This window comes from Chionomys nivalis, chromosome 14 (genome assembly GCF_950005125.1).
Source record: "Chionomys nivalis chromosome 14, mChiNiv1.1, whole genome shotgun sequence".
Classification (NCBI taxonomy): Eukaryota; Metazoa; Chordata; class Mammalia; order Rodentia; family Cricetidae; genus Chionomys; species Chionomys nivalis.
The window spans coordinates 12,210,878-12,235,712 of record NC_080099.1 but is presented as its reverse complement, the minus strand read 5'-3'; the positions used below and the strand labels follow the sequence as shown (position 1 = coordinate 12,235,712).

Below are 24,835 nucleotides of genomic sequence, written 5' to 3'. Positions count from 1 at the left end.
GGGCTGAAAACGCTGCTTTAAAACATTTAATTTTTTAGATTTCTCCTTTAAATTTTTACTTACGATATGTCTGTCTCCGAAAATATATGCTATGTGTGTGTCTGCAGCAGCCTGAAAAAGAGCATTGCATTCCTTAGAGCTAGAGTTAGCAAGTGGTTGTGAGCTTTCAGACAGGAGTGCTGGGAACTGAACTCAGGTCCTGTGGAAGAGCTCTTAACTACTGAGTCATCTCTCCAGCCCCCCCCCCTTTTTTTTTAAGTATTTATTTATTCACTATGTATACAATATTCTGTCTGCATGTATGCCTGCTGGCCAGAAGAGGGCACCAGATCTCATTACAGATGGTTGTGAGCCACCATGTGGTTGCTGGAATTGAACTCAGGACCTTTGGAAGAGCAGCCAGTGCTCTTAACCTCTGAGCCATCTCTCTAGCCCCCCCCCCCTTTGTTGTTTTAAACAATGTATTTTACTCTTAATTTAGGCTGGAGGTCTTTTTCTGTGTTTATTAACTTGGACCATGGCTATTTCAGCAAGCATCTTTTGAGTACTCCAGTGTGCTGGAGGTTAATTAGAGATAAGGAAAAAAGTCTTGACTCTTGGCTCTCAGGAGTAATCCACCTAGGGAGACGCATTTTATATAATGTGGAATATGTCATTTCAGGCTCCTTTTTACACAGTGGGAACTTGTGGGGAGGGACGAGGAGGTGACGGGAAAGCAGTGTGGGAGGAGATGGAATCGGTTGGGTGTGTGTTGCGTTGGTCTTTTCTCCATGCATGAAAGTCGCTCCTTTGGAAGGCTGAAAGCGGCAAGCATCAGGAACAGCGTGCTTCTCGTTCAGGCATAGTTTATGTGTTAACACATAGGCAGAACACTCATATACATTTACAGAAAGAAAACAAAATCTTAAGGATTTTAGGGATATTGATAGAAGTGGCCCCCTGGTCAGAGTTTAGGGCTAGAAGGGCGATCTGAGAATATTAGTAGTATGGGGTCATTAGTGAGGCCGGAAGATGGAGTCAGTTACTGTTACACTTTTAGAAAGAAGGGCTGGAACCTTCTGAAGTCTTCTGGTGCACAGAGGGGAAGGAAGGCTCTGGGTCTCTGCTGGTTATTGGACGGTGGGGCTTTTCAAGCTCCATCTTCATCTGTTTCTCATCAGTAAAGGCTTGGGGGATTCCAGTTAAAATGGAAGCACGTGATCACGTTTATGTGTGCATCCGTGAGTGTGTTTGTGCATGTGTTATGAATTCTTGGCATGAGTCATGGCAGAAGAGATGCCAGTGGAACTCAGTTGTTAGCTTTGCATTTATGGGAGTGGGAAGCAGATGGAAGTCTGTGCAGAGGCAGAGTACTGCTCTCCCTTCTTTCTGTGGCCTACTCCAGTCAAGGTGGGATGACAGGGACAGCCAGGGACACTTTGCTGCTGCTTCTTGGGCAGGGGCAGCTGTCCAAGGATGCGCTAGCCAAGCTTTTGTTAGTTGTCCCTGAGCTCTGACCTTTTTGCCCCTGGACTGGGGTCACAGTTTCCAGACTTCCATGGTGACCATTAGTGCTCAGGGACCGCATTTCTCTTTTTAACCCACCTCCAGTTTTCTATTCTTATGGAGATTCTTTTAAGCCTCTTGTCCCCTCTGACACAGCATGGCTGTGTCATCACTGAAGAAGGAACTATTGTAGCATTTCTAGGGAAAGGGAAGGAGGAGGACCCCCCCCTTTGTGGTCGTCTTATTTTTCTGTGTTCTGACCCCTCCCTCCTAGTTAGTGTGCAAACTTTATTCATACTGAACCAAATGGGTCTGAGCAGTTATTTTATACTTACCTTTGTGATGTAACCTGTTTTGAAAATGTTTAATGGGGTGGTGGTGGTACATGCCTTTAATCCCAGCACTCAGGAGGCAGAGGTTGGCAAATCTGTGAGTTCGATGCCAACCTAGTCTACAGAGCTAGTGCCAGGACAGTCTACAAAACTACTCCGAGAAACCCTGTCTTGAAAAACAAAACAAAACAAAACAAAAACAAAAACAAAAAGAAAAGAAAAAGAAAAAAAGAACCAAAAGAAAATGTCGGTATAAAATAGACTGTGTGCGTGTGTGGTCTCATTCATAGGAGGCATACAAATTAAAAACATACTGAAAACTTTTTTTTTGGATTTTTCGAGACAGGGTTTCTCTGTAACTTTTGGTTCCTGTCCTGGAACTAGCTCTTGTAGACCAGGCTGGCCTCGAACTCACAGAGATCCGCCTGCCTCTGCCTCCTGAGTGCTGGGATTAAAGGCATGTGCCACCACCGCCCGGCTTGAAAAACTTTTTAGTTTTTCGAGACAGGGTTTCTCTGTGGCTTTGGAGCCTGTCCTGGAACTAGCTCTTGTAGACCAGGCTGGTCTCGAACTCACAGAGATCCGCCTGCCTCTGCCTCCCAAGTGCTGGGATTAAAGGCGTGCGCCACCACCGCCCGGCGAAAAACTTTTTTTAACCTATTAGTAAGAATTAACTAATTTAAGCAGTTGTGACTGGAGTAGGAAACTAAAGCACTGCTGATGTGAATGTTAGTTGGCACAACTGTAAGATACAAGTGGTTCAAATATCGAAGTCTGTAAACTCCCTGAATGTCCATCAGCAAAAGTGTTCTTCAGTTACCACTGCTTTATTGGACCGTTTGAAAAGGGATGAAGTTCTTCACGTATAGACAGAAAATGACTTTCAGTGCTACCCGTAGTTTCTGTGCCAACAAAGTAAAGAGTTGTTTCACCACATAAGAGGCATTAGCAATATTAATAGATGTCATACAAAAGGAATGATAAAAGTGTGAACAAGACATTTGTTGTACTAGCCATAAGTCCACCTGCTCCTACAATAGGGCAGTCTCTTGATTTAAATTTGAAAGTCCAAATTTAATGTGGACATTCAGGACATTCTGAGTCTGGAGACCATCGTTGACTTGTCTCGTCAGTTTATCTACGGTGTCCAACACAAATGATGTTTGTGCCATTGCCAGTCCTCAACCATGGCTGCAGCAGCAGACACCGCGATGGCAGCAATCACTGCAGCTGTCTCTCCAGAATCTCGTTGCTCTCGATACAGGGTCATCTCAGTCTGCTTAGCCTTCTTGGTAATTGGCAGTGGTATGATGGCTGGTACCTGAACCAACAAGGCAGCACTGGAGTGGTCATCCCAGCAGTCGTTCAGGTCACAGTTTCTGAAAGAACAACCAAGAATATCTTTTCCCCCAAAGGTGCTGTTCCATACTACAAAACTGAAAAGAAAAAAGAAAACTAAAACAAACACGGGATTTAATAGTGCCTAGGCTCTCAGAGAAATATTTCAAAAGAAAGATAGAACTACACTCACTAATATAGGATTCCTTTAAAGTAATATTCATAGCCCAAAATATGTAACAAAGCATAAAGCATTCATAAAGGAAAAGGTTTGATTGATAGAAGCCTGTTCTTTCGCCATATTGCTTAAAGCAGTTCCAGCAGTATAGTTTGAGGAATAGAAAGAGGAATACAAAGAACTAGCTCAGCTCACTGGTCAGTACGAGGGGGTTCCTTATCAGGCTTCACACAACGTTTTCCGCTTGACTGGGACTCACCAGGAGGCTCATCAAGAGAATGACAGGTGTCATTCTCAGGCCCATCACAGGATCCTTTCCCATCATTTTCCACAGCCCGAACATATCGCTCTGGTACCCAAATGGGCTTATCCGTTACTGGAGGAAAAACACAAACAGCTCCTTTCCCCCTAGCCAACCGTTTAGCCATCCATAGCTTTCATCACCGAGGTGGCTTTCTGGGGGGACAGCTTTGTAGGTTGTGTTGTTAAGACTGCCCCCATCTCTGCTAAGAGATCACGTCCCCATAGATTGACAGGCAGGCCGGGAAGAACATATGGCTGGAAAACACCCTCATGTCCTTCTTCATCATGCCATTTCAATATTTTTGAACTTTTTTGAGGAGTTGTTTGACCTATTCCCTGCAGCCGTACAGATTTTAAGGACAAAACTGATACATCTGCCCCAGAATCTAAAATACCATCAAAGCCTTTTCCCTCTATAGTCATTCTAAGCTGGGCCCGTTCATTTAACTGTGCAACCCAGAAAGCAGCTGTTCCAGGGGATCCAAACCCTTGATTGCCATGGGCTTGTTTATTATTGGTAACCTTGTCGGGAATCAACACTAATTGTGCTATCCGCTCACCTTAAGGAATTACCACCACCCCCTGTTGGACAGATGTCATAACCTTAATCTCCTGTTGATAGTCTGCATCTACTATCCCAGGATGTATTTGGATCCCCTTTAAAAGGGTACTGCTTCTGCCTAATATAAGTCCCATGGTACCTGGTGGTAAGGGCCCATATACTCCTGTAGGGAGTGCTTGCACTCCCATTTGTGGAGTTCAGACTGCTCTGGCAGAGGCACAGAGGTCCAATCCTGAGCTCCCTGGTGTGGCTTCGACAAGGTCTGCAATGCGAAAGGATTTCTCTGTGGAAGGAACTGGACATGGCCTCTGCTGGGGTACTGTCCCTGCGGTTCCATGGTCATTGCTCCATACACTGAGGTTTTGGGGCCCTGAAGCAGGGCCCTCTGCCAGTTTCCCTGCTGTTGATTAATGGTACGTGGCAGAGGTTTCCCATCTATATCTGTTTTAGAGAAGCAGTCTTTAGCCCAGTGTGCTCCCCTTCTGCATCTAGGGCACATACCAGTTTCCTCCTTCCCTTCATTATCATCTGTGGGCATTCCTTTCGAAAATGACCAGGAGTTCTGCAGTTAAAAACAATTATGGCCTCGGGCCCTCTCTCCCAGTCCTCCTATGTTTCTCTGAGGTTGAATAGCTGCCGCTATAACCTGGCCTTGAATGAAATTCCTATCTATATCTCTACATATCCTGATATATTCATTTAAACTCTTTGTTTTGTGAGGGCGTAATGCTTCCTTACAATATCTATTGGAATTTTCAAATACAAGTTGCTTTATTATAGGCATGGCTGTTGTCTCATCTCCAAACAATCTACCTGCTATTTGTAACAGTCTATCTACATAATCTTGGAATGGTTCAGATGGTCCTTGTAAAACTTTTGATAATTGGTCCCCAGCCGCCTTGTTAGGTAAGACCTTCCACGCTTTAGTGGCAGCTTCAGCTATTTGGGCAAATACTCGTGGATCATACAGAATTTGTTGCTGCAAATCAGCATAAATCCCAGCCCCAGTTAACATATCTAAATTATGTTGTGGTTGACCCGCTAGAGCATTTAACTGGGCCATTTGCTTACAATTTTCCTGATATTCCCCTCGCTATAAGAAATAATCTCCCCTAGATAAGACAGCATGACATAATTGCTGCCAATCACTTGGTGTTAAATTCATAGCAGAGAAAGATTCTACCATGGCCAACGTGAAGGGTGCTTGAGCCCCATATGTAGCTACAGCTTCCTTTAATTGCTTCATTTCTTTAAATTGTATTGCTAAATGTTGGCTAATTATTTGCCTTGGGTTGTTGGTGTCTGGCACCTCCATCAACGGTGCAACCATGCGTACAGGACGGAAACAAACTCCCTTGGTTTGTTCAGTGCCAGAGCCCCTACCTACCTGAGACCACCAACCTTCATCATAATAAGCCGGTGGAGCTGAGGGAGTTGGGTGTGAATCTTTTCTTACTTTACATTTTCTCAGTTTCCTTAAGAGATTTCTTATTTCCTTACATACGATCTCCTCCTCTTCTTCTGATGAATCCTCACTCTCCTCATTAAACTCTAAATCATCGAACTCCTCCCTATCGACTGACTCTTTTCTGAACAAAGAAAAGATACCTCCCATCTTAACTCCTCAACATGTCCCCGTCGGCCAAGAACTGCGCTGTCTGCTTACCTCTCTCAGCGGGGCTAAAACCGAGCGAAGGACGTCAGAATTAACACACACCCCAATCCACCCTCACCTTCCGAGGGCGACCTCTCAGCATTCCCTACACCGCGGCACCCACCTGCGCTCTATGCACTAGAACCCAGTTCGCGAGCTTTGGGCAAGGGGCTGGAGGTTGAGGAAACACACGCAGAGACAGACCGACACACAGACCTTCAATCACTGGTACCAAAAGCCCCTCTTTAATAGCACCATGGAGGCTTAAATACCCTGCAGTCAATGGCCAACAGGTGAAAATCCCATCCTCTGATCCTCTAGGTAAAGCACAGCTTTTAGTCACTTCAATTAGAAGGCTCTAGACAGGAAAGAGCAGCTGGAAGCCAGGACTCAATTGGTCCCAACAGTGTCTGTGCTGCTGGGGTTCTATTTAGGAAATGGTTCCCTGTGCCAATGTGTTCAAGTGTACTTCCCACTTTCTCTTCTATAAGGTTCAGTGTGGCTGGCTTTATGTTGAGGGTCTTTGATCCGTTTGAACTTGAGTTTTGTGCATGGTGATAGATATGGGTCTATTTTTATTCTTTTTTATATTTATTTATTTATTTAGTATGTATACAATATTCTGTCTGTGTCTATGCCTGTAGGCCAGAAGAGGGCACCAGACCCCATTACAGATGGTTGTGAGCCACCATGTGGTTGCTGGGAATTGAACTCAGGACCTTTGGTAGAGCAGGCAATGCTCTTAACCTCTGAGCCATCTCTCCAGCCCTATTTTTATTCTTCTACATGTTGATATCCAGTTATGCCAACACCACTCGTTAAATATGCTTTCATTTTTCCATTTGATATTTTTTGCTTCTTTATCAAAGATCAGGTGTTCGAAGATGTGTGGATTGATATCCAGGTCTTCTATTTGGTTCCAGTGGTCCTCCTGTCTGTTCTTATGCCAATACCAGGCTGTTTTCAGTACTGTAGCTCTGTAGTAGAGTTTGAAGTCCAGGGATTGTGATGCCTCCAGAAGTTTTTTTATTGTACAGGATTGTTTTGGCTATCCTGGGTTTTTGCTTTTCCATATGAAGTTGAGTATCGTTCTTTCGAGGTCTTTGAAGAATTTTGCTGGGGTTTTGATGAGCATCAGTTTGAGCATCAGTTCTTCTTATGAGTCTTTTATCTTGGGGTAATTCTAGACTAATAAATACTTGTTAAACACAGTAGAAGAAAGTCCTGTGTCTTCTCACCTTTTACCTAGTTTCTCCTTGTGTTAATGTAACTGTAGGATTGGCTGGGCGCAGTGGTGCACACCATCAGTCCCAGCGCTTGGGAGGCAGAGGCAGGGAATCTCTTGAGTTCAAGACCAGCCTGGTCTACAGCAAGTTACAGAACAGCCTCATTTCACAAATTCAGACATGCTCTCTCTCTCTCTCTCTCTCTCTCTCTCTCTCTCTCTCTCTCTCTCTCACACACACACACACACACACACACACAAAACACTCCACATATATACACATGTATGTTTGTACATATATGTATAACTTTAGTATGTTTTTGTTACCCTGAATCAGTTTGTTGTAGGCCATTTTCATTCCCCAGATAGGAATTGTGAGTGATGTGGAGAAACTCTTCCAGTTTGGCAATTCCTGGTCCCTTTTGTGTCCTTAGGGGCTAGCCTCAGACTCAGAGGTTTTACAGCTCTGACCCTAACCCCCGATGATTCAGTGCCCTTTACTCCAGTTCAAGCCAGAGACTTCTGGAACATTGTCAGTCTGAGTTTTAAGCATCAGTAGCCTTGATTCTTGGCAGCTATTATAATCCTTGACCTCTAACAGCTTTGAGTGGCAGCAGTAGCCAGAACCACAGGTGGCACTGGCTAATTTTAGGGTTCCCGAGATCTCTGCCCTGTAGCTGCAACTCCTACAGCTCTCAGGCTCTTCAGTCTGTGAGACAGTAGTATAGCTTACAGGCCTAAGGTAGCTCAGACCCTTGACCCTGCAGGTTTGCCAGCTCTATGAACCCCCTCCACAGATTTGGGCATATAATCTCTTGGCATAAATTAGTCAATAAAATGTTTTGAGATAACTCTAACAAAGTGAAAGACTTGTATAATAAAAACATTAAGAGGGCTGGAGAGATGGCTCAGAGGTTAAGAGCACTGGCAGCTCTTCCAGAGGTCCTGAGTTCAATTCCCAGTAACTACATGGTGGGTCACAACCATCTGTGATGGAATCTGATACTCTCTTATGTCTTAAAGGTGTACATGCAGATAAAGCACTCATATACATAACATAAATAAACAAATCTTTAAAAACATTAAGACAATGAAGACGATAGCAAAAGATGGAAAGACCCTCCAAGCTCATGGATGAGTAAGATTAATACAGTGAAAATGACCATCCTACCAAAGCAATCTAAAAATTCAGTGCAATTCCCATGATTCCAATACAATTCTTCAAAGAAATTGAAAGAATAACTTTCAGTTTCATATGGAAACACAATAAAACCCAGAATAGCTAAAAACACTTCTAAATAATAAAAGAACTGCTTGGGATATCATTATTCCTGATTTCAAGTTGTATTACAGAGATAGTGTAATAAAAAACAGCATGGTATTGACTGTTGATGAATGGAGTTAAATTGAAGATCCAGACACCTGATTTTGGTGAAAGGTAACCATCAACCCTGCTACACACCCTGCCATCCACAGTGGGAGTAACCAACACTCTGACTGGGTTTAAGACCCACTCCGTGTGATGGATCCTGTCTAATGATGTTCAGAGATGAGATATGCCGCGGGTGAAATGGATTTGCTGCGGTCCGGCAGCTTGCTGCGGGGGTCGAGACCACATGGCAGGGAAGGTGGCTGGTCCCTGGCAGCGACAAAAGGATAGGCGGCGGGTGGGAGACACAGAGATAGGCATACCATACAGAGCAGAGTTGGACATTTATTTAGGGATTATGGAAGGGAAGGGAGAAGGGCAGAAAGGGGGAGGGGGAGAGAGAGAAGAGAGAAAGGGAGAAGTGGGGAGAGAGGCAGAAGCTGCCTCTTTGAGAGGAACAAGAAGAGAGAGTGTGGGGCTGAGACTGCAAGCAGGAAGGGAGTGGGCATGGCTTGTCTCTTAAAGAGACAACATTACAGCGGGTCTAGGGCTTTTAGTGTCTTTTATGTATAAAATCATATTAAGTAAAGATACATTTGACTCCTTCCTTTCCTATTGTAGCCCCTTGATCTTCAGTTGTCTTATTACTCTGAGACTCCACATACTGTATTGAATAGATGTGGAGGGAGTGGACAACCTTGTCTTGTTCCTGATTTTAGTGAAAATACTTTTGAATTTCTCATCATTTAGGTTGATGTTGGCTGTGGGCTTGCTGTACATCACCTTTATTATGTTGAGGTGTGTCCCTTGTCTGTAGTCTTTCCAGGACCTTTATCATGAAGGGACATATTTATCTTTTTTTTTTTTTTAAGGTTTAGTTTATTTTTTCACTCAAGTGCATGTGTGCATCTTTGTAATGGGATCTTTGTATGCACACGTGTGTGGGCAGATGTCTGCAGAGACTGAAAAAGAATGTGGGTTCTCTTGGAGCTGCAGTTACTATCTTACCTGGGTGCTGGGATCTGAACTCCAGTGCTTAAGATAGAGCAGCAGGTGCTTGTGACTACAGAGCCATCTCTCCAGCCCATAACTACGTGAGATAAGCATAGATGGGCAATTTTGTGTTTGTACTGGCTCTGGTGGAGTACAGTCCCATTTCTTCCCTTGGGATCTTGTGTCTGAGGTCCAGTGTATTTGAAGATTGTAGTAGGGAGGCCACTTGTTGGTTCCCGGATGCTCATCAGCTCAGCCCCGAAATAATCACACAGAAGCTATATCATTTAAAACACTGCTTGGCCCATTAGCTCTAGCTTCTTATTGGCTAACACTTATGTCTTAATTTAACCCATTTCTAGTAATCTGTGTATCGCCACGTAGCTGTGGCTTACCAGGTAAAGTTCCGACATCTGTGTTTGGTGGGACTACATGGCTTCTCTCTGACTGTGCCCTTCTCTCCCCCAGCATTCTATTTAGTTTTTCCCACCTAGCTCTGTTCCTCTATAGCTTTGCTATAGGCTCAAAGCAGTTCCTTTATTAACCAATGATATTCACAGCATACAGAGGGGAATCCCACATGAGCAGATGAAGAGAACTGTGTGTGCCTTTAGAGGAGGTGCAGGCTTATGTATCTGTCTAGGTCAGTGTTATCTTAGTCTGGCATTTATTTTGAATGGTTTGAATATTCTTCCCATTTTTTTAATAGGTTGTCTTGTGGACATGCCCATGTGAGGACGAGTTGTCTACTGCACAGAAGATGGGATCGAACAGCAGCAGGATCAGTGACCTTCCTAAAAATGAGTACTTAAAAAAGCTATCAGGCACTGAGTCTATCTCTGAAAATGACCCCTTCTGGAATCAGCTCTTTTCATTTTCTTTTACTGCACCAACCAGCAGGTAAGCCACTTCCTGGAGACTGAAATTCTGGTAGGAGGCGGTGTGCACCTGTGCCATCAACATGCTGTTTTGCCGGGTTCTTTTGCCTCGTTATGTGCTTAGCAGAGACTATGGAAAGAAGGAAAAGTAGGATGTAGTTTTGAACCTGTGGCTCTGTCTCTTTAGCTAGCTCATTTGCCAGCAGCATTGCTGTTGATTCCTAGAGGCAATGTGAAGCTATTTCTACTCATCCTATTTAGTCTGAAAAAGCTGTGTAAATACAAATGGTATCTTTAAACCATTCTCTCCCTTGCTTTCTCCTCCAGTTAGGTAAAATCTGTCATGCATATGTAGGCATATAGATCATAGCTTTATTCTTTTTAATGGCTTCAGAGTAGCCTTTAAATATGTTTAATCAGCTTTCTGTTTATGGGCATTTAGACTGTTTCTAGTGTTTTGTTGCTTCATAGTGCTGTGTGTATTGTTTCACATGCATATAAATTTATCTCTACTATGCCTTCCTGGAAGTGGAATTGTTGGGTCAGAATTGTGTGTGCATTTGTAATTTTAGTAAGTATTCCAGATTGTTCCAAGGAAGCTTTACCAATTTATGCAACAAACCACAATATCTCAGAGGCCTTGTTTATCTCACTGTTGTCAGTTAAATACCTTTTGGACTTTAAAAAATATTTTATTCTCTCTCTCTCCCTGTGCATGCACACATGTATGTAGGATTCCCTGAAGCTGTAGTTACAGTTGGTTGTGAACTATCTGACGTGATTCCTGGGAATCAACCTCCAGAGCAGCAAGTGTCTATAACTGTTGAGCTGTTTCTCAGCTCCTTCCCCCCTTTTTTTGTGTGTGTTTTGATAATTGCTAATTTAACAGGTAAAAACAGTATCTCATGTAAACTGTTACATGGTAATGTAGAGTATCTAGAATATTGACTTCTCAAAGACTCAGTAGCTAGATTTTTCAAATCTAGTCCCTGACCTCTGTGAATGTGTAACATTATGAGGTGAAGGGCAGTGGGGGCAGCAGGTGAAATTAAGCTTGTCACTCAGTTTACCTTGAAGTGCGGAAGTTAATGTCCAGGTGGGCCAGTGTGAACACAAGGATCCTTGAAAACGCAATAGGAGCGGAGGGAAGACTCATCAGTCATGTCATGTGTCATGACATGATGTGACCTGGACTCTGCCTGGGCCTTGCTGGTTTTAAAGGAGGGGATGTAGAGTCAAGATAAAGGAGCAGCCTCTGGGGGCTGAAAGGGTGGGGAAAGGTTTTCTTTTTTATTGTTTTACACCACTGTGTTTGTGTTGACTTTAAACCACCCCTCCCCATGCATTAGCCTGCATGTATAGATGGTGTCTTATATGTGGTCTTCTGTGACCTGCTTCCTTTACAGAATGGTCAGATAAGTAAGGGCCAGATACTTTCCATTCTTTCTATTGCTCAGTTATGTTCTGCCTTATGAATACACATTTTCTTTGTCCATTCATCAGCTAATAGATATTTCTGTATTGGTGGGGTTTTAAATTTTTGAGACAGGATTTTATTTTTTAGCCTTAATTATTTAATTTTTTTTCTAAATATTTATTTATTTATTATGTATACAATATTTTGTCTGTGTGTATTTCTGCACGCCAGAAGCGGGCACCAGGCCTCATTACAGATGGTTGTGAGCCACCATGTGGTTGCCAGGAATTGAACTCAGAACCTTTGGAAGAGTAGGCAATGCTCTTAACCACTGAGCCATCTCTCCAGCCCCTTGATTTTTTTTTTAAAGGCCAACTTAGACTGGCTTCAAATTCTCTTTGTAGCACATGATGACCTTGAACTCCTGATCTTCCTGCCTCTATCTCCCAATTGTTGGGCCTTATGCACACAAAAGGTGTGCATAACTGTGCCTGGTTTATCCGCCTTTTTTTTTTCTTAAAGATTTACTTATTATGTACACAGTGTTTTGCCTGCATGTGTGCACTGTAGGGCAGAAGAGGGCACCAGATATCACTATAGATGATTGTGAGCCACCATGTGGTTACTGGGAATTGAACTCAGGACCACTAGAAAAACAGTCAGTGCTCTTAACTACTGAGCCTTTTCTTCAGCTTTCCCTCCCCACTTTAAAGCATTTTGAAGTAAATTAGTGAAGCAGAGGTGGTATGCTTGTTAAGTTCTGTACTGCATGGGCTGTGTAGTAATACCTTATCTCAAAGAGAAAACTCCCGAAACAAGACATGGGCTGCAGATATGGCTTCAGAATGGTTAAGAGTGCTTTTTGCTCATATAGGGGAACAGAGTTTAGTTTTCTGCACCCATGTCAGGCAGCTCACAGTTGCCTGTAATTCCAGCCAAAGTATCCCAAACGTGGTTGCTGTATCCTGTAGTTTACTTCCTTCTGTAGAGGAAGATGTTTCTTAATGTCATTGTTGCACAGCCTATCTCTCAGTGTGACACCTAGAACCCTCCTGAGACATGCTGTCTCAAACACATTCTGCTCTGAGGAGCGTTTCATTGTCCAGGTTTCAGAGCTGTAAAGAAAGCAGCTTAAGGCAAGTGTCTCAGATACCTGTAATTTTGTTGTCGTTATGTGTCTTGCTGACCGGACCTGTGCCTGGAATGCAGCCCTAGCTGTCCCTATCTGCCTCTTGACGTCTGAACTGAGGTTTCCTCCCAGACAGACAAAGTTGACTTGTTTACTTGAGGTTCTGATTCTTTATTACAATGTTAAAATCCCTTTGTGCCCTTCCCATGTGCTGTATCTCAGTCTTCTCGATGTTTACTTTCATACCAAGGTTTTCACTGACTTCCACTACTCTATTTACCGTGGCCTGCAGCTCATTTGGACTTTCAGCAAGTAGTGCTGTATCGTCAGTGAAACACAAGTCACTGATTTGCACACCTCCTGCCTGCATGCCTGTCTCCTCATCCTCCAGGGCTGTTGATATTAATTCCAGGAATATGTTAAAAGAGTAGGGGTGAGAAGATGCATCCCTGCAACACTCCTATGATTGTCTTAAACTGACCACTTAGTTCTCCACAGACTTTGACTGATGCAAAGGTATCTTTAAAGGTATTTTCTAGTATTCTTATGATTTTTTTCTGGGTATCTGTAGAACCTCATTGTTTCCCAAAACCATAGAGCATGGAGGGTCTCATTCTTCCTTTCTTCAAGGAAGTTGATGTTAGTTCAAAAATAACAAGGGCTGTCTTAAAAGTAGAAACTGAAGAATGAACATGGATTGAACTAACTTTCTGATGAACAATTTCTATATTGGAAGCCAGTCATGCTACTTTTTAAAGGCAAAGGGTCTTGCTGTGTAGCTCCATCCTCCTGCTTCAGTCCCCCCCACACCCAAGCAGGCATGAAGCGGTGCCTGTTTGTCACGTGACTGTTGAGCTGTTTAGAGCACGAGCTCCCTGTCCTCTGCCGCAGCATGAGAACTGTTCCCTTCACTAGGCACTAGGTGGCGCTGAGGTAAGGCAGAACAGCAGCTTCCGACACTGGCACTTAAGATTCAGCACCAAGGAACTTAAGTGCAGAGGGGAAGAAAAACCTAAGCGTGGAAAACCTTTAACCTGCACCTCGAGTAACGAGGGGTACGTTGTGTCGCTTTCATCGCTTTCTCTAGTTTTCTCCTTACAGTGTTTCCCTCGCCATGGTTTGTCTGTCTAAGGAATAGCCTGAAATTATTTAACTAGCATTGACCACTTCGGTAGTTTCTCACTTTTCATTAGTAAAAACAGAAGTGTGATAAATTTCCTTATAAACAAGACTTTATGCATTTCTCATTGTGTGAGTAGATGACTTCTGTTTTTTTTTTTTTTTTTTTTTTTTCCCACTTTGGTTTTTTGAAACAAGGTTTTTCTGTAACTTTGGTGCCTGTCCTGGAACTAGCTCTTGTAGACCAGGCTGGCCTTGAACTCACAGAGATCCTCTGCCTCCTGAGTGCTGGCATTAAAGGCGTGTGCATCACTGCCCGGTGTAGATGACATTTTTATGGCTGTTTTTACCTGTAAAATGGTCCCTTAAAAATATTTAGGTAATTTTTAATTAGAGAAAAGTTATAAAATATAGAAACAAAAGTTTAAGTAATCATGTCTATTTACAAATACCGTATACCACTTTTAATATTATATATATATATATCTTTTTTTACAAAAATGTATGTTGTATTACTTTTATGTAAAGTGTTTGAATTAATATATTTGTATAACTCCTCCCAAGCCTTCATTTCCAGGACCTTTCTTCCATTGAAAAAGAAGTACCTTGCCTGTTAAATAGTACAAACCTCCCTCGTTTTTCCCAGGGCCTCCTGGTAACCTCTATGCTATTTTCTGCCTAGGAATTTGCCTGCAATAGGGATCTTATATAACTGGATAACCAGAGTCATGTAATATATGTCTGCTCTCACCAGCATACTGTTTTCAGTTCTCATAGTTACTGTAGCACGTGTCAGATTTTAGGACTGAATAATATCCATTGTATATATCTCATCATACAGCATTTTTAAAATTTCATTTTGTTATACACAAAGAGCTTCCATTTTTCTTTAGCATTTTTTTTAAATATTTATTTATTTATTTATTATGTATACAATATTGTTTCTGCGTGTATGCCTGAAGTCCAGAAGAGGGCACCAGACCTCATTACAGATGGTTGTGAGCCACCATGTGGTTGCTGGGAATTGAACTCAGGACCTTTGGAAGAGCAGGCAATGCTCTTAACTGCTGAGCCATCTCTCCAGCCCCTTTCTTTAGCATTTTTAAGTTCTAATTACCACTTTGTTTTTTCTTTCAGGGTTTTCTTTGTATTATAAAAAATAAGAACATTCTGCTAAGAGTCTTTGCTAATGCAGACATTATTAATTTATTAGTTATTTATGAAGTCTTTCATATTTTCAAGTGCTAGGCTGATTATCATCTGTCTTTTCAGTTAGTTCACATCTGTTATTATTCTCCTCTCTGAACGCTGAGCCCTTAGGAGGCTGTGTATGATTGCAATGAGTAGCTGGTAAGCACCACATTTAGCCCAGGTTTACATAACTCCAGAGGTGACTTCTCTGCGATCGTCATGTGTCGTCAGCTCCTTTGGAAGCATGGGCTCATCAAACTGAGCTTTAACGGTCTTAGAGAAAAGGACCATGGGGTTACATATTCACGTTTCAGGGCTGTCCAGAGCTGTGGATCAATCACACTCCCGACATCCTGTCCAGAGCTGTGGATCACACTCCCGACATCCTGTGCATGGATGTTATTGTGGGCAGTCCTGTCGGCAGGTGGAGGTGGTCTGTCCTGTGTTTCTACTTTGCCTGAGGGGAGTGTGCCCTCTCTGGTTAGGTTACAGTATTTAAATGTGTTTCCTGACTTGAGAAACCAGAGAGACTGGACTTGAGTTCGTCCTGACTGTCTGACGGGAAAAGTGCTTAGGAAAGGAGTCGACATGCCTGCCCTGCCTTTTCATTCTTCTCAGCACGAATGTTATGTTCCGTACCGTTTATGGGAACAGGGTGCCTGGCTGAGGTGGCCTAGGGCAGCTACTAGCCTGTTCTCTAGGTTCTCACCTTTCTCCTGCCAGAGGCTCTGATGGCAACAAAAGTCAGGCCTCGAGCTCTTTTGTTACTGGGATGGACACGGGCAGCTTTCCTGGTCATCTCATCTTTCAGAGTGAGGAACTGTAGGGAGTTCACTGTTTACCTACTGCATCAAAAATACTATTTCCTCCTTGCATTTATACATTTCATTGCAGGTTTTGAAAGGTGACCGAGTTTATCTAGGATTGATTACTCCCTTAACCTAAGAATGCTTAAATGGGGGAGGGGGCAACAAGAATTGTCACAGTGTTAAAGTAAGGGGCCAAGAAAACCTGACTATGTTTCCCTTGATTTCTTTCTTGTGTGTTGAAATCCGAACTTTAAAGCCATTAATTTCTATTATTTTCCTGAGAAAATAAATGCAGTATTACTCAGGATGATGGTGGTTGCTTCTCCCCCCGCCCCCCCCCCCCCCCCGGGTTTTCTTTCTTTCTTTCTTTTTTTTTTTTTTTTTGGTTTTTCGAGACATGGTTTCTCTGTAACTTTGGAGCCTGTCCTGGAACTAGCTCTTGTAGACCAGGCTGGCCTTGAACTCACAGACACCTGCCTGCCTCTGCCTCCTGAGTGCTGGGATTAAAGGTGTGTGCCACCACCACCACCCTACTTGCCATTTTGACAGTTTAATAGTTCCAGGCCTTTCATTTTGGCAGTTGGATGGCAGCATATAGATTGTCTGTGAATCACAGGAATACAAACACCTTTTTGATTTGCCTCCATCTCACAGAGATCCACTTGCCCTTGTCTCCTGAGTGCTGGGATTGAAATCATGTGCCACCACTGGATTTTATTTAAAGGTTTTTGAATTATGTTTATGGTGTGTGGTGGTATGTGTACTTGAGTGCTAGTCACAATGCTTCAGACTTCTGAGTGCTAGAATTATAGGTGGGGGCCACCAACCACATCGAGCATTGACTATAGTTGTTTGATACAATTTCAAATGTTTAAACACTTTAAGATTATTAAATGATGTGGTATATTTCCCTCTTCTGCAGTGGGAGATGACAGTGTAGCATTGGTAAGTTATTTGTCAGTGTCTGAGGAATAAATACATGGAAACTTGACTTGTGAGTGGCCTTTGTAGTTGAGGACAAGGGGTTTCACGCTGAGCTCTGTGCGTGGCCTTTTCTTTTTTTTTTCGAGACAGGATTTCTCTGTAGCTTTGGAACACGTCCTGGTACTAGCTCTTGAAGACCAGGCTGGCCTTGAATTCACAAAGATCCGCCTGCCTCAGCTTCCCAAGTGCTGGGATTAAAGGTGTGGTCCGCAGGTATTATGGTTTGTGCACCTGTCGTGTTGGTGCAGGTATCCTTGCTTTGCTTTAAGGACACTGGGCTCTCAAACTAGGTCATGAATCTGGATAAAAAAGGCCCAGCACTGAGATGTGGCTCCAGTCCGTTCCCTCCGTTATGTGTCAGGGTCCACTTTGCTTCCTGTCAACTGGGCAGAAGTTAGAAATCCATGTGCAGTGTGGTTGTTCTGTTAATTGATGGTAGTAGTTAAATTATGAGGTGGAATGCTTGGTGGAAATTCAGTGTCTGCAGACACTCCATGTTCTTGCTGTTGGATTCCTTCCTAGGTCTTTAATTTGGTATATACTTTAGGTGGCGTGTGACTAGGATTTTAAAGATTATGTACTTGACTGTGCGCTATGTCTCCAGTTTACTCTACTGGATTGAGGCTCCTGGGGTGCTCTGTTCCGGGAGGAGTGTGGTGGTGTGGGTTTGAGTTTTGTGCAGCGCCTGCCTGTTCAGGGCATTGCTGAAGTTCCCTCGCTGACACTGTTGTCTTTGGCCAGTCTTTTCTGGACCCATCCTTCCTAGAACTGAACTTTGATGATATGTGTTTGCCACCTCTGAGGCGTAACTTGGATGAGATGTGACTGTGTTGTGGATGCTTGCTGTTGGACTTCTGGAGTGGAGGCTTTTAAGGAACTGTGTTGAGAGAAGTTGCTGTTGATGGCAGCTGTCACTAGGGAGATCCAAATCACAGAAAGGAAGGGATAGATTTGAAATACAACCCAGAAATGGCAGTGTAGGACATTTAAGAACTTTTATATGATTGTGATTTTTTTTTTTACCACAGTCATATGTAGCCCAGGCTGGCCCAGAGCTTGCTTTATAGCCAAGATTGGCCTTGTACTCACTGGGGTTATAGGCATACATCTCCATTTCAAGCTTTACTGTAAATATCTTTTTAAAAAAGATTTATTTATTTGCCATATAGACAGCGTTCTGCCTGCTTGCACACCAGAAAAGGACACTAGATCTCATTATTGATGGTTGCTAGGAATTGAATTCAGGAACTCTGGAAGAGCAGCCAGTGCTCTTAACCTCTGAGCTATCTCTCCAACCCTACTGTAAATATTTTAATAACCATGTTCTTGATGAATTAGTTATATGTAGAAAAGCCCAATGAAGTTCTTAATATTGTGGAAAAGCCCTTGGACTTTGTCTGACTGCTTGCCTATCTCTGCCCTTCTGATGTGTGTAGGGGACAGGGAGTACTTCCTGTCGTTATTCTCCATTCTCTTTAGTTTTGTTGTGCATTGGGATGGCACCTACAAAGCTGACACTGTCACTTTTGTGACTGTTGGATTCTGCCACCTTTGTCGGTCTGATGGCATCACATACAAGGGTTGCTTTAGGACCCAGTATGGTTGCTTATTTAGAGGTTAGTTTGGTATTAAAACTTTGACTATGAAATTATGAATTTTAAATATTTATCTTTTATCTATCAGGTAAGTTTCTTAATTGACCTCCATATATGGAGTTCATGTACAGAGTAAGTTTGAAGTAATTTGAGTTAGGATTTGCTGCCTCTTGTCGCTTTTTGCATATTTTCAATATCTCAGATCTGACTTTGGAGACATTTGGTTTCTGGCTGTAATTGTCTTGGAAACACTGGCATCTTTCTGAAGTACCGTTTTACTTGTATTTACTTCAAATGATGATTTGCTCATTGCCTCCTGCCAGAATAACTGAGCTTGTCTGTTTGAAAGTGCTGGGTACCTAGAACCAGCCACACGGCTACCACCCAGCCCAGTTGCTTTCCTCTGCGCTGGGGCTCCAAATAAAGCAGATGGCAAAGCACATCATTCTTAAACGCCCCGAGAAGTTTGGACAACTGGAGAGTGGTGGTATGAGAGGAAAGAAAGTCTGTTACAGCAGTCAGTGTGGCTCTTGCGACCCTTTAATAGAGTTCCCCAGGTGCTGACCCCCGACCATAAAATTATTTTACTTTACTACTTCATAACTGAAATGTTGCTTCTGTTATGAATCTTAATGTAAACATCTGGCATATGACCCCAAAGGGGCTGCGACCCACAGGTTGGGAACTGCTGCCTTACAGACCCTGAAAGGAACAGCCAGAGGTAGAAACTGCAGGCCTCCAGGAGCAGGGCTCTGTGACTTTAGTCGCCAAGTATTTTCTTCAGGTGGACAGGCAAGGCTGTTGTGGAATATTATTTTAACTATGTAAAGGTGTGTTACATTTGTTTGTGCTGCGGAATACTTTAACTGTGTAAAGGTGTTACTTTTGTTTATGCTGCATCTGTTTAATTACGAAAAGATGTGTTGCTTGTTTTACCTTGTCTGCCTAGGGCCGCTGATTAATCTAATAAAAAGTTGAACAGCCAAGCTACAGAGAAACACTGTCTTGAAAAACCAAAAGACAAAAAAAAAAAAAGAAAAAAAAAAGAAAAAAAAAGAAAGAAAGAAAGAAAAGAATTGAACAGCCAGAGAAAGGATAGGCTGAACTGGCGGTCACAGAGAATAAGTAGGAGGAGAAATCTAGACAAGAGAGAAGGAGAACGAGGGAGAAAGAGAAGGACATATCTGGAGCCAGAAGCCAGGCAGCAGCCAGCCAGACACAGAGAAAGTAAGACGTACAGAAGGAAAGAAAGGAAAGAAGACCTGAGGCAAAATGTAGGTGAAGAGAAAGAGATTAAGTTCTGAGAGCTGTGGGACAAGCGTTTAATAAGGCCGAGCAACTGATCAGTCTCTGTGCCGTGATTTGGGAGCTGGCTGGCGGCCTAGAGAAAGCCTGCTGTACGAAGTGGAGGTGCATGATGTGCGGCATACTTGCCTGTTTTTGTGGAGCATGAACGAGGGCATTGAGGATGCTTTTTCCCGGAAATGGTTGCCCAGACAGATGCTGTGTATAAGGAGAACCAGGCTTTGTGGGCCTCACCACAGAAAGGCAGGTATTAGCAGTGGCTTTCCAAAGGAGGTGTTATCCTGAGAGGGAAGTGCTTCAAAAGATACAATACGTTCTTGGGGCTGGAATGGTGGCTTAGCTCCTGTTCTTCTAGAGGACCTGAGATTGATTCCCAGCACTTACACCAGGCAGTTCACAATCACCTGTAACACCAACTCCAGGAGGATTTGACATCTGGCCACTTGGGCACCTGTGCTGGTGCACGCGTGTTTACACAATTTAAAATAATAAAAATAAATTTAAAAAAGATAGATTCTTTTATATTTGCAAACAAACACCTTTGAAATATTTGACAAATATTTAAACTTAGGTCACTTCTTGACCTGATGGCCAGAGAGATGGCTCAGTGGCTAAGATCACCAACTTACAGCTCTTGAAGATGACCTTTGTTGACTGACCTCCATGTTCCAAACATGGCAAGGTCTCTGTGTCTTTGCCATGTCTCTGAATTCCCATATTTTAATTTAATAATTTCTTTTCTTGAGACGGGCTGTCACCATGCTGCATCGGTTGTCCTGGGACTCTGTGTAGAACAAGCTGGCCTTGAACTTTGCTAGAAAGATCTGCGGTCTCCTAAGTGCTGGGAGTAAAGACTGCACCAGTGTCACTGCACCAAACCCTGCAGTCCCATTAAAATAATAATTTAAAAAGGGCGTGGTTGTGCACACCTTTAATCTCAGCACTCTGGAGGCAGAGCAGGCTGATCTCTCTGTGGGCTGTATGGAGAGACCGTGTTTCAAAACAAACAAGTAAACAAAAAGTTTGTTTACTTTCTGTGTATGTTTTGCCTATATATATATATATCCGTACCATATGTGTGCCTGGTGCCTATGGTAGTCAGAGGAATGTATCAGATTTTCTGAAACTAGAGTTATAGGTGTCTGTGAACCGACATGTGGGTACTGGGAACCCATGGTCTTCAAGAACAGCCAGTACTCTTAACCTTTCTCTGCAGTAACCCCCACCTCAGTTTTTTTGATACAGCATCTCTGTATAGCCTTGACTGTCCTTTGCACAGCCATGCCCAGCCTTATTCTTTGCTCAGTTTTAAACTAGATGTTTTGAAGTTGTTTTTACTTTTGAGTTGTAGAAACAAAGCACACAAACAAAAAACAAGCCAAGTGGTGGTGGCACAGGCCTTTAATCCCAGTACTTGAAGGCAGAGGCAGGTGGATCTCTGAGTTCAAGGCCGGCCTGGTCCTCAAAGCTAGTTCCAGGACAGCTAGGGGCGACACAGAGAAACCTTGTCTTGAAAACAAACAAACAAAAAACCCAAACTTTTCACTACTGTATGGGTGTGCATTTGCTTTTTGTAGATGCGGTCTTACTATGGTACTGTGGCTGGCCTGGAGTTTATTATGTAGACCAGACTGGCCTCTACCTCCCTGAGTGCTGGTATTTAAGGTGTGTGCCACCATGCCTGTCTGTGTTTTTCTCTGTGTCTGTGAACCACTGAAGCTTGTATTCTTTCTTTTCTTGCCTTATGTTTACAGTTGTCTTTTTGTTCTATTTTGTTGTTGTTTTCATTATTTGAGACAGTGTCTACACTGTAACTCAGGCTGTCTTGAAATTCACTGTGTAGCTCCTGTAGTCCAGCTTGGCCTTGAACTCGTGGCAATCCTCCTGCCTCAGCCTCCTGAATTCTGGGAATTACAGGTACCGAACACCACTCCTGCCTTTTGCTCAGCCATTTGACAGCAATGAGAGACCGTACTTGACACATCTCCTAAGCATAGTGTCTGTTCCCTGAGTGACTATAGGGCTTGATTAATGCTGCTTTGGAAGCAGCGCCTTGTATTCCATTTAGGATTACCCACGCCAGGTCCAGAATTCACCGAAGGACACCCCAAGCTCTTCTCTCTCATATCTTGAGAATTAGAGTAAATTTCCTAAGTATACTGAAAATTGAAACTTTATTTTATATTGCTAATTCTATTGTTTATGATATTCTTGTTCTAATTTATTTATTCAATTGATACATTCCATTATGTTAGTATGTACATATCTAGTATTGTGTTCTAAATGACCTTTCTTCTTTTGTCTCTGCAGTACTGAGTTGAAGCTGTTGGAAGAGGCAACCATTTCAGTTTGCAAGTCTTTGGGTAAGGTGGAAGGGGAGAGGAAAATAGGCAGGTTTTCAAAATTTCTGTTAAAATTATGATAGTGTAATATGAGTTGAATTAATGAAGCAACATTCTTGCTTGTGATGATGACAACAGTAATTATTTGTCCTTTGACTCTATGTAGTAGGGGACCTGGCTGGGTTCCAGGCGTGGGCCCCATATCTGACTTCCCTTTTATATTCTTTTTTAAAAAAATATTCACTTATTTATTATGTATACAGTATTCTGTCTGTGTGTATGCCTGCAGGCCAGAAGAGGGCACTAGACCTCATTACAGATGGTTGTGAGCCACCATGTGGTTGCTGGGAATTAAACTCAGGACCTTTGGAAGAGCAGGCAATGCTCTTAACCGCTGAGCCATCTCTCCAGCACCCCCCTCCCCCCCGTATATTCTTTAGAGTATGTATTTGCAGGCCTGCACATTTACTTCTTAAAAGTATATTCTGATCTCTGTCTTTGATACCCTTCAACATGTCCAGAAAACTCACATAGATACAGAATCTCCAGATCTGCATGAAAACAAATCCTGGCAGCTCAGCCCATTGTGCTTCAGTGCTTACATTTCTGGTTCAGCAACATCATGACTCTTGAATTTACACTGAAAGTCAGTGGTCCTGCCAGGTGGTGGTGGGGCATGCCTTTAATCCCAGCACTCGAGAGGCAGAGGCAGGTGGATCTCTGTGAGTTCGAGGCCAGCCTGGTCTACAAGAGCTAGTTCCAGGACAGGCTCTACAGCTGCAGAGAAACCCTGTCTTGAAAAACAATAGATAGATAGATAGATAGATAGATAGATAGATAGATAGATAAGAAAAAAATAAGAAAGAAAGAAAGAAAGGAAGAAAGAAAGAAAGAAAATGACTGTGTACTTGTCTCTGCCATGGCTTCTACTTTGCACCCAGGACTTAAACATTGTGAGCTTTCTTCAGCAGTAAAAGTAAAATTTGACCTAAATAGTCTCCTGTCGAATTCTTAGCTGTTGTGGCTTCCTAAGCTCAGTTCCTCAGCACCTAAGAGCAGTGGCTGTTCTTCCGAAGGACCCAGGTTCAATTCCCAGCGCCCACATGGGAGCTTATGACAGTCTATAATTCCAGTTACAGGGAACCCAGTGCCCTCTTCTGGCCTTATCAGGTACATACATGATGTATAGATATATGTGTGAACCAACCATACATACATAAAATAAAATAATACTTTTTAAAACAATTGAAAAGAATGAAAAATTATAGTAATATTGGTTTTTACCTCGCTTGAGGTTACACTTTCTTCTACTGTTTACTTTGCAAATAAATTTTGATTTTGTAATTATGACTATGTCTTAGTCACTGTTCTGTTGCTGTGATGAAACACCTTGACCAAAAGCAAGTTGTGGAGGAAAGAGTTTATTTGGCTTACACTTAACAGTTTATCACTGAGAGAAGTCAGGGCAGGAACTCAAGCAAGGTAGGAACCTGGAGGCAGTAGCTGATGCAGAGGCTGTGGAGGGGAACTACTTACTGGCTTGCTCCTCATGACTTGCTCAGCCTGCTTTCTTATAGAATCTAGGAGCACCAACCCAGGGATGGCACCACCTACAATATCTGGGTCCTCTCCCATCAATCACTAATTAAGAAAATGCTCTGCAGGCTTGTCTACAACCCAGTCTTACAGAGGCATTTTCTCAGTGAAGGCCCCCCCTCTCTGATAACATTATCTGTGTCAAGTTGACATAAAACTAACCCCATAGACTAAGAGTAGCATCTTCTCTCACTGCTCATTTTCTGAATTAGATGTGAGATTGTCAGTAAGAGTGGTCAATGGCAGTTTCAATTGGACATTCTATAAATGATATGATATGCTCAGTGTTAACTATTTTAATACTTTTCTTCTCTCTTGCAGTTGAAAACAACCCTCGAACGGGAAATCTTGGCGCCTTAACTAAGGTCTTCCTTTCCAGAACCAGAGAGCTCAGGCTTTCGGCAGAATGCCAGAAGTAAGCTACCGTTTACCCAGCACTGCGGCGTACTTAGCGCTGTGAGGGGTAGTTTTCATTTGGTGGGAGAAGTAGGCTGTGATCTTTTGAAAACCCCTGTGAAGGAATTACATTCTTTATTAAGAGGAAAAAAGTAAACGTTTTAAATTGTTGGAATGAGATTCAGGAGTTTGATTTCATCATTTTGGTTAATTATTAAGATTAGATTTTTTAAAAGTTTAGTAATGATACAATTATTTTTTGAATTCAGTTTTAAAAATTAATCTTAATTAATTCTTGTTATAGTTAGCATATGGCTTTTACAGTGACATTTTCATGCATGGGTGTCATTTACTTGCTCATACTCATCCTGTCATTGTCCTCCTTTGTTGTGGTGAGACTGTTATCATAAAAGACATTTTCATTATCATTGTTGATCTGGCTTAAATGACGACCTAGACATATGCTATCTCATTCCACATCTGCTGCTTTTCTGTCCTAAATATTGGATGCGGTAGTCTGGTTGTTTATGACTGGGGTATTGACTTTGTTTGCTTGTTTGTTTGAGACAAGGTCTCACTCTGTAGCCCAGGCTGGACCTTGACTTCTTGGCATGCTGGTGCTTTAAGCCTCCAAG

The 24,835-nt window shown here is 42.7% G+C and overlaps 1 protein-coding gene across 5 annotated transcripts in view; it reads left to right on the top strand.

Annotated features, from left to right (window-relative positions):
• The window catches only part of Dym (dymeclin), a 312,012-nt gene that overhangs the window by 14,783 nt on the left and 272,394 nt on the right, over positions 1–24,835 (top strand). For all 5 annotated transcript variants that reach the window (XM_057789035.1, XM_057789034.1, XM_057789036.1 and 2 more), the window contains 3 exons: positions 10,149–10,339; positions 22,177–22,229; positions 24,126–24,219. In XM_057789035.1, the coding sequence (XP_057645018.1) occupies positions 10,200–10,339; positions 22,177–22,229; positions 24,126–24,219 (287 nt within the window). In that variant the 5' untranslated portion in view covers positions 10,149–10,199. The remainder of the gene's footprint in view (positions 1–10,148; positions 10,340–22,176; positions 22,230–24,125; positions 24,220–24,835) is intronic.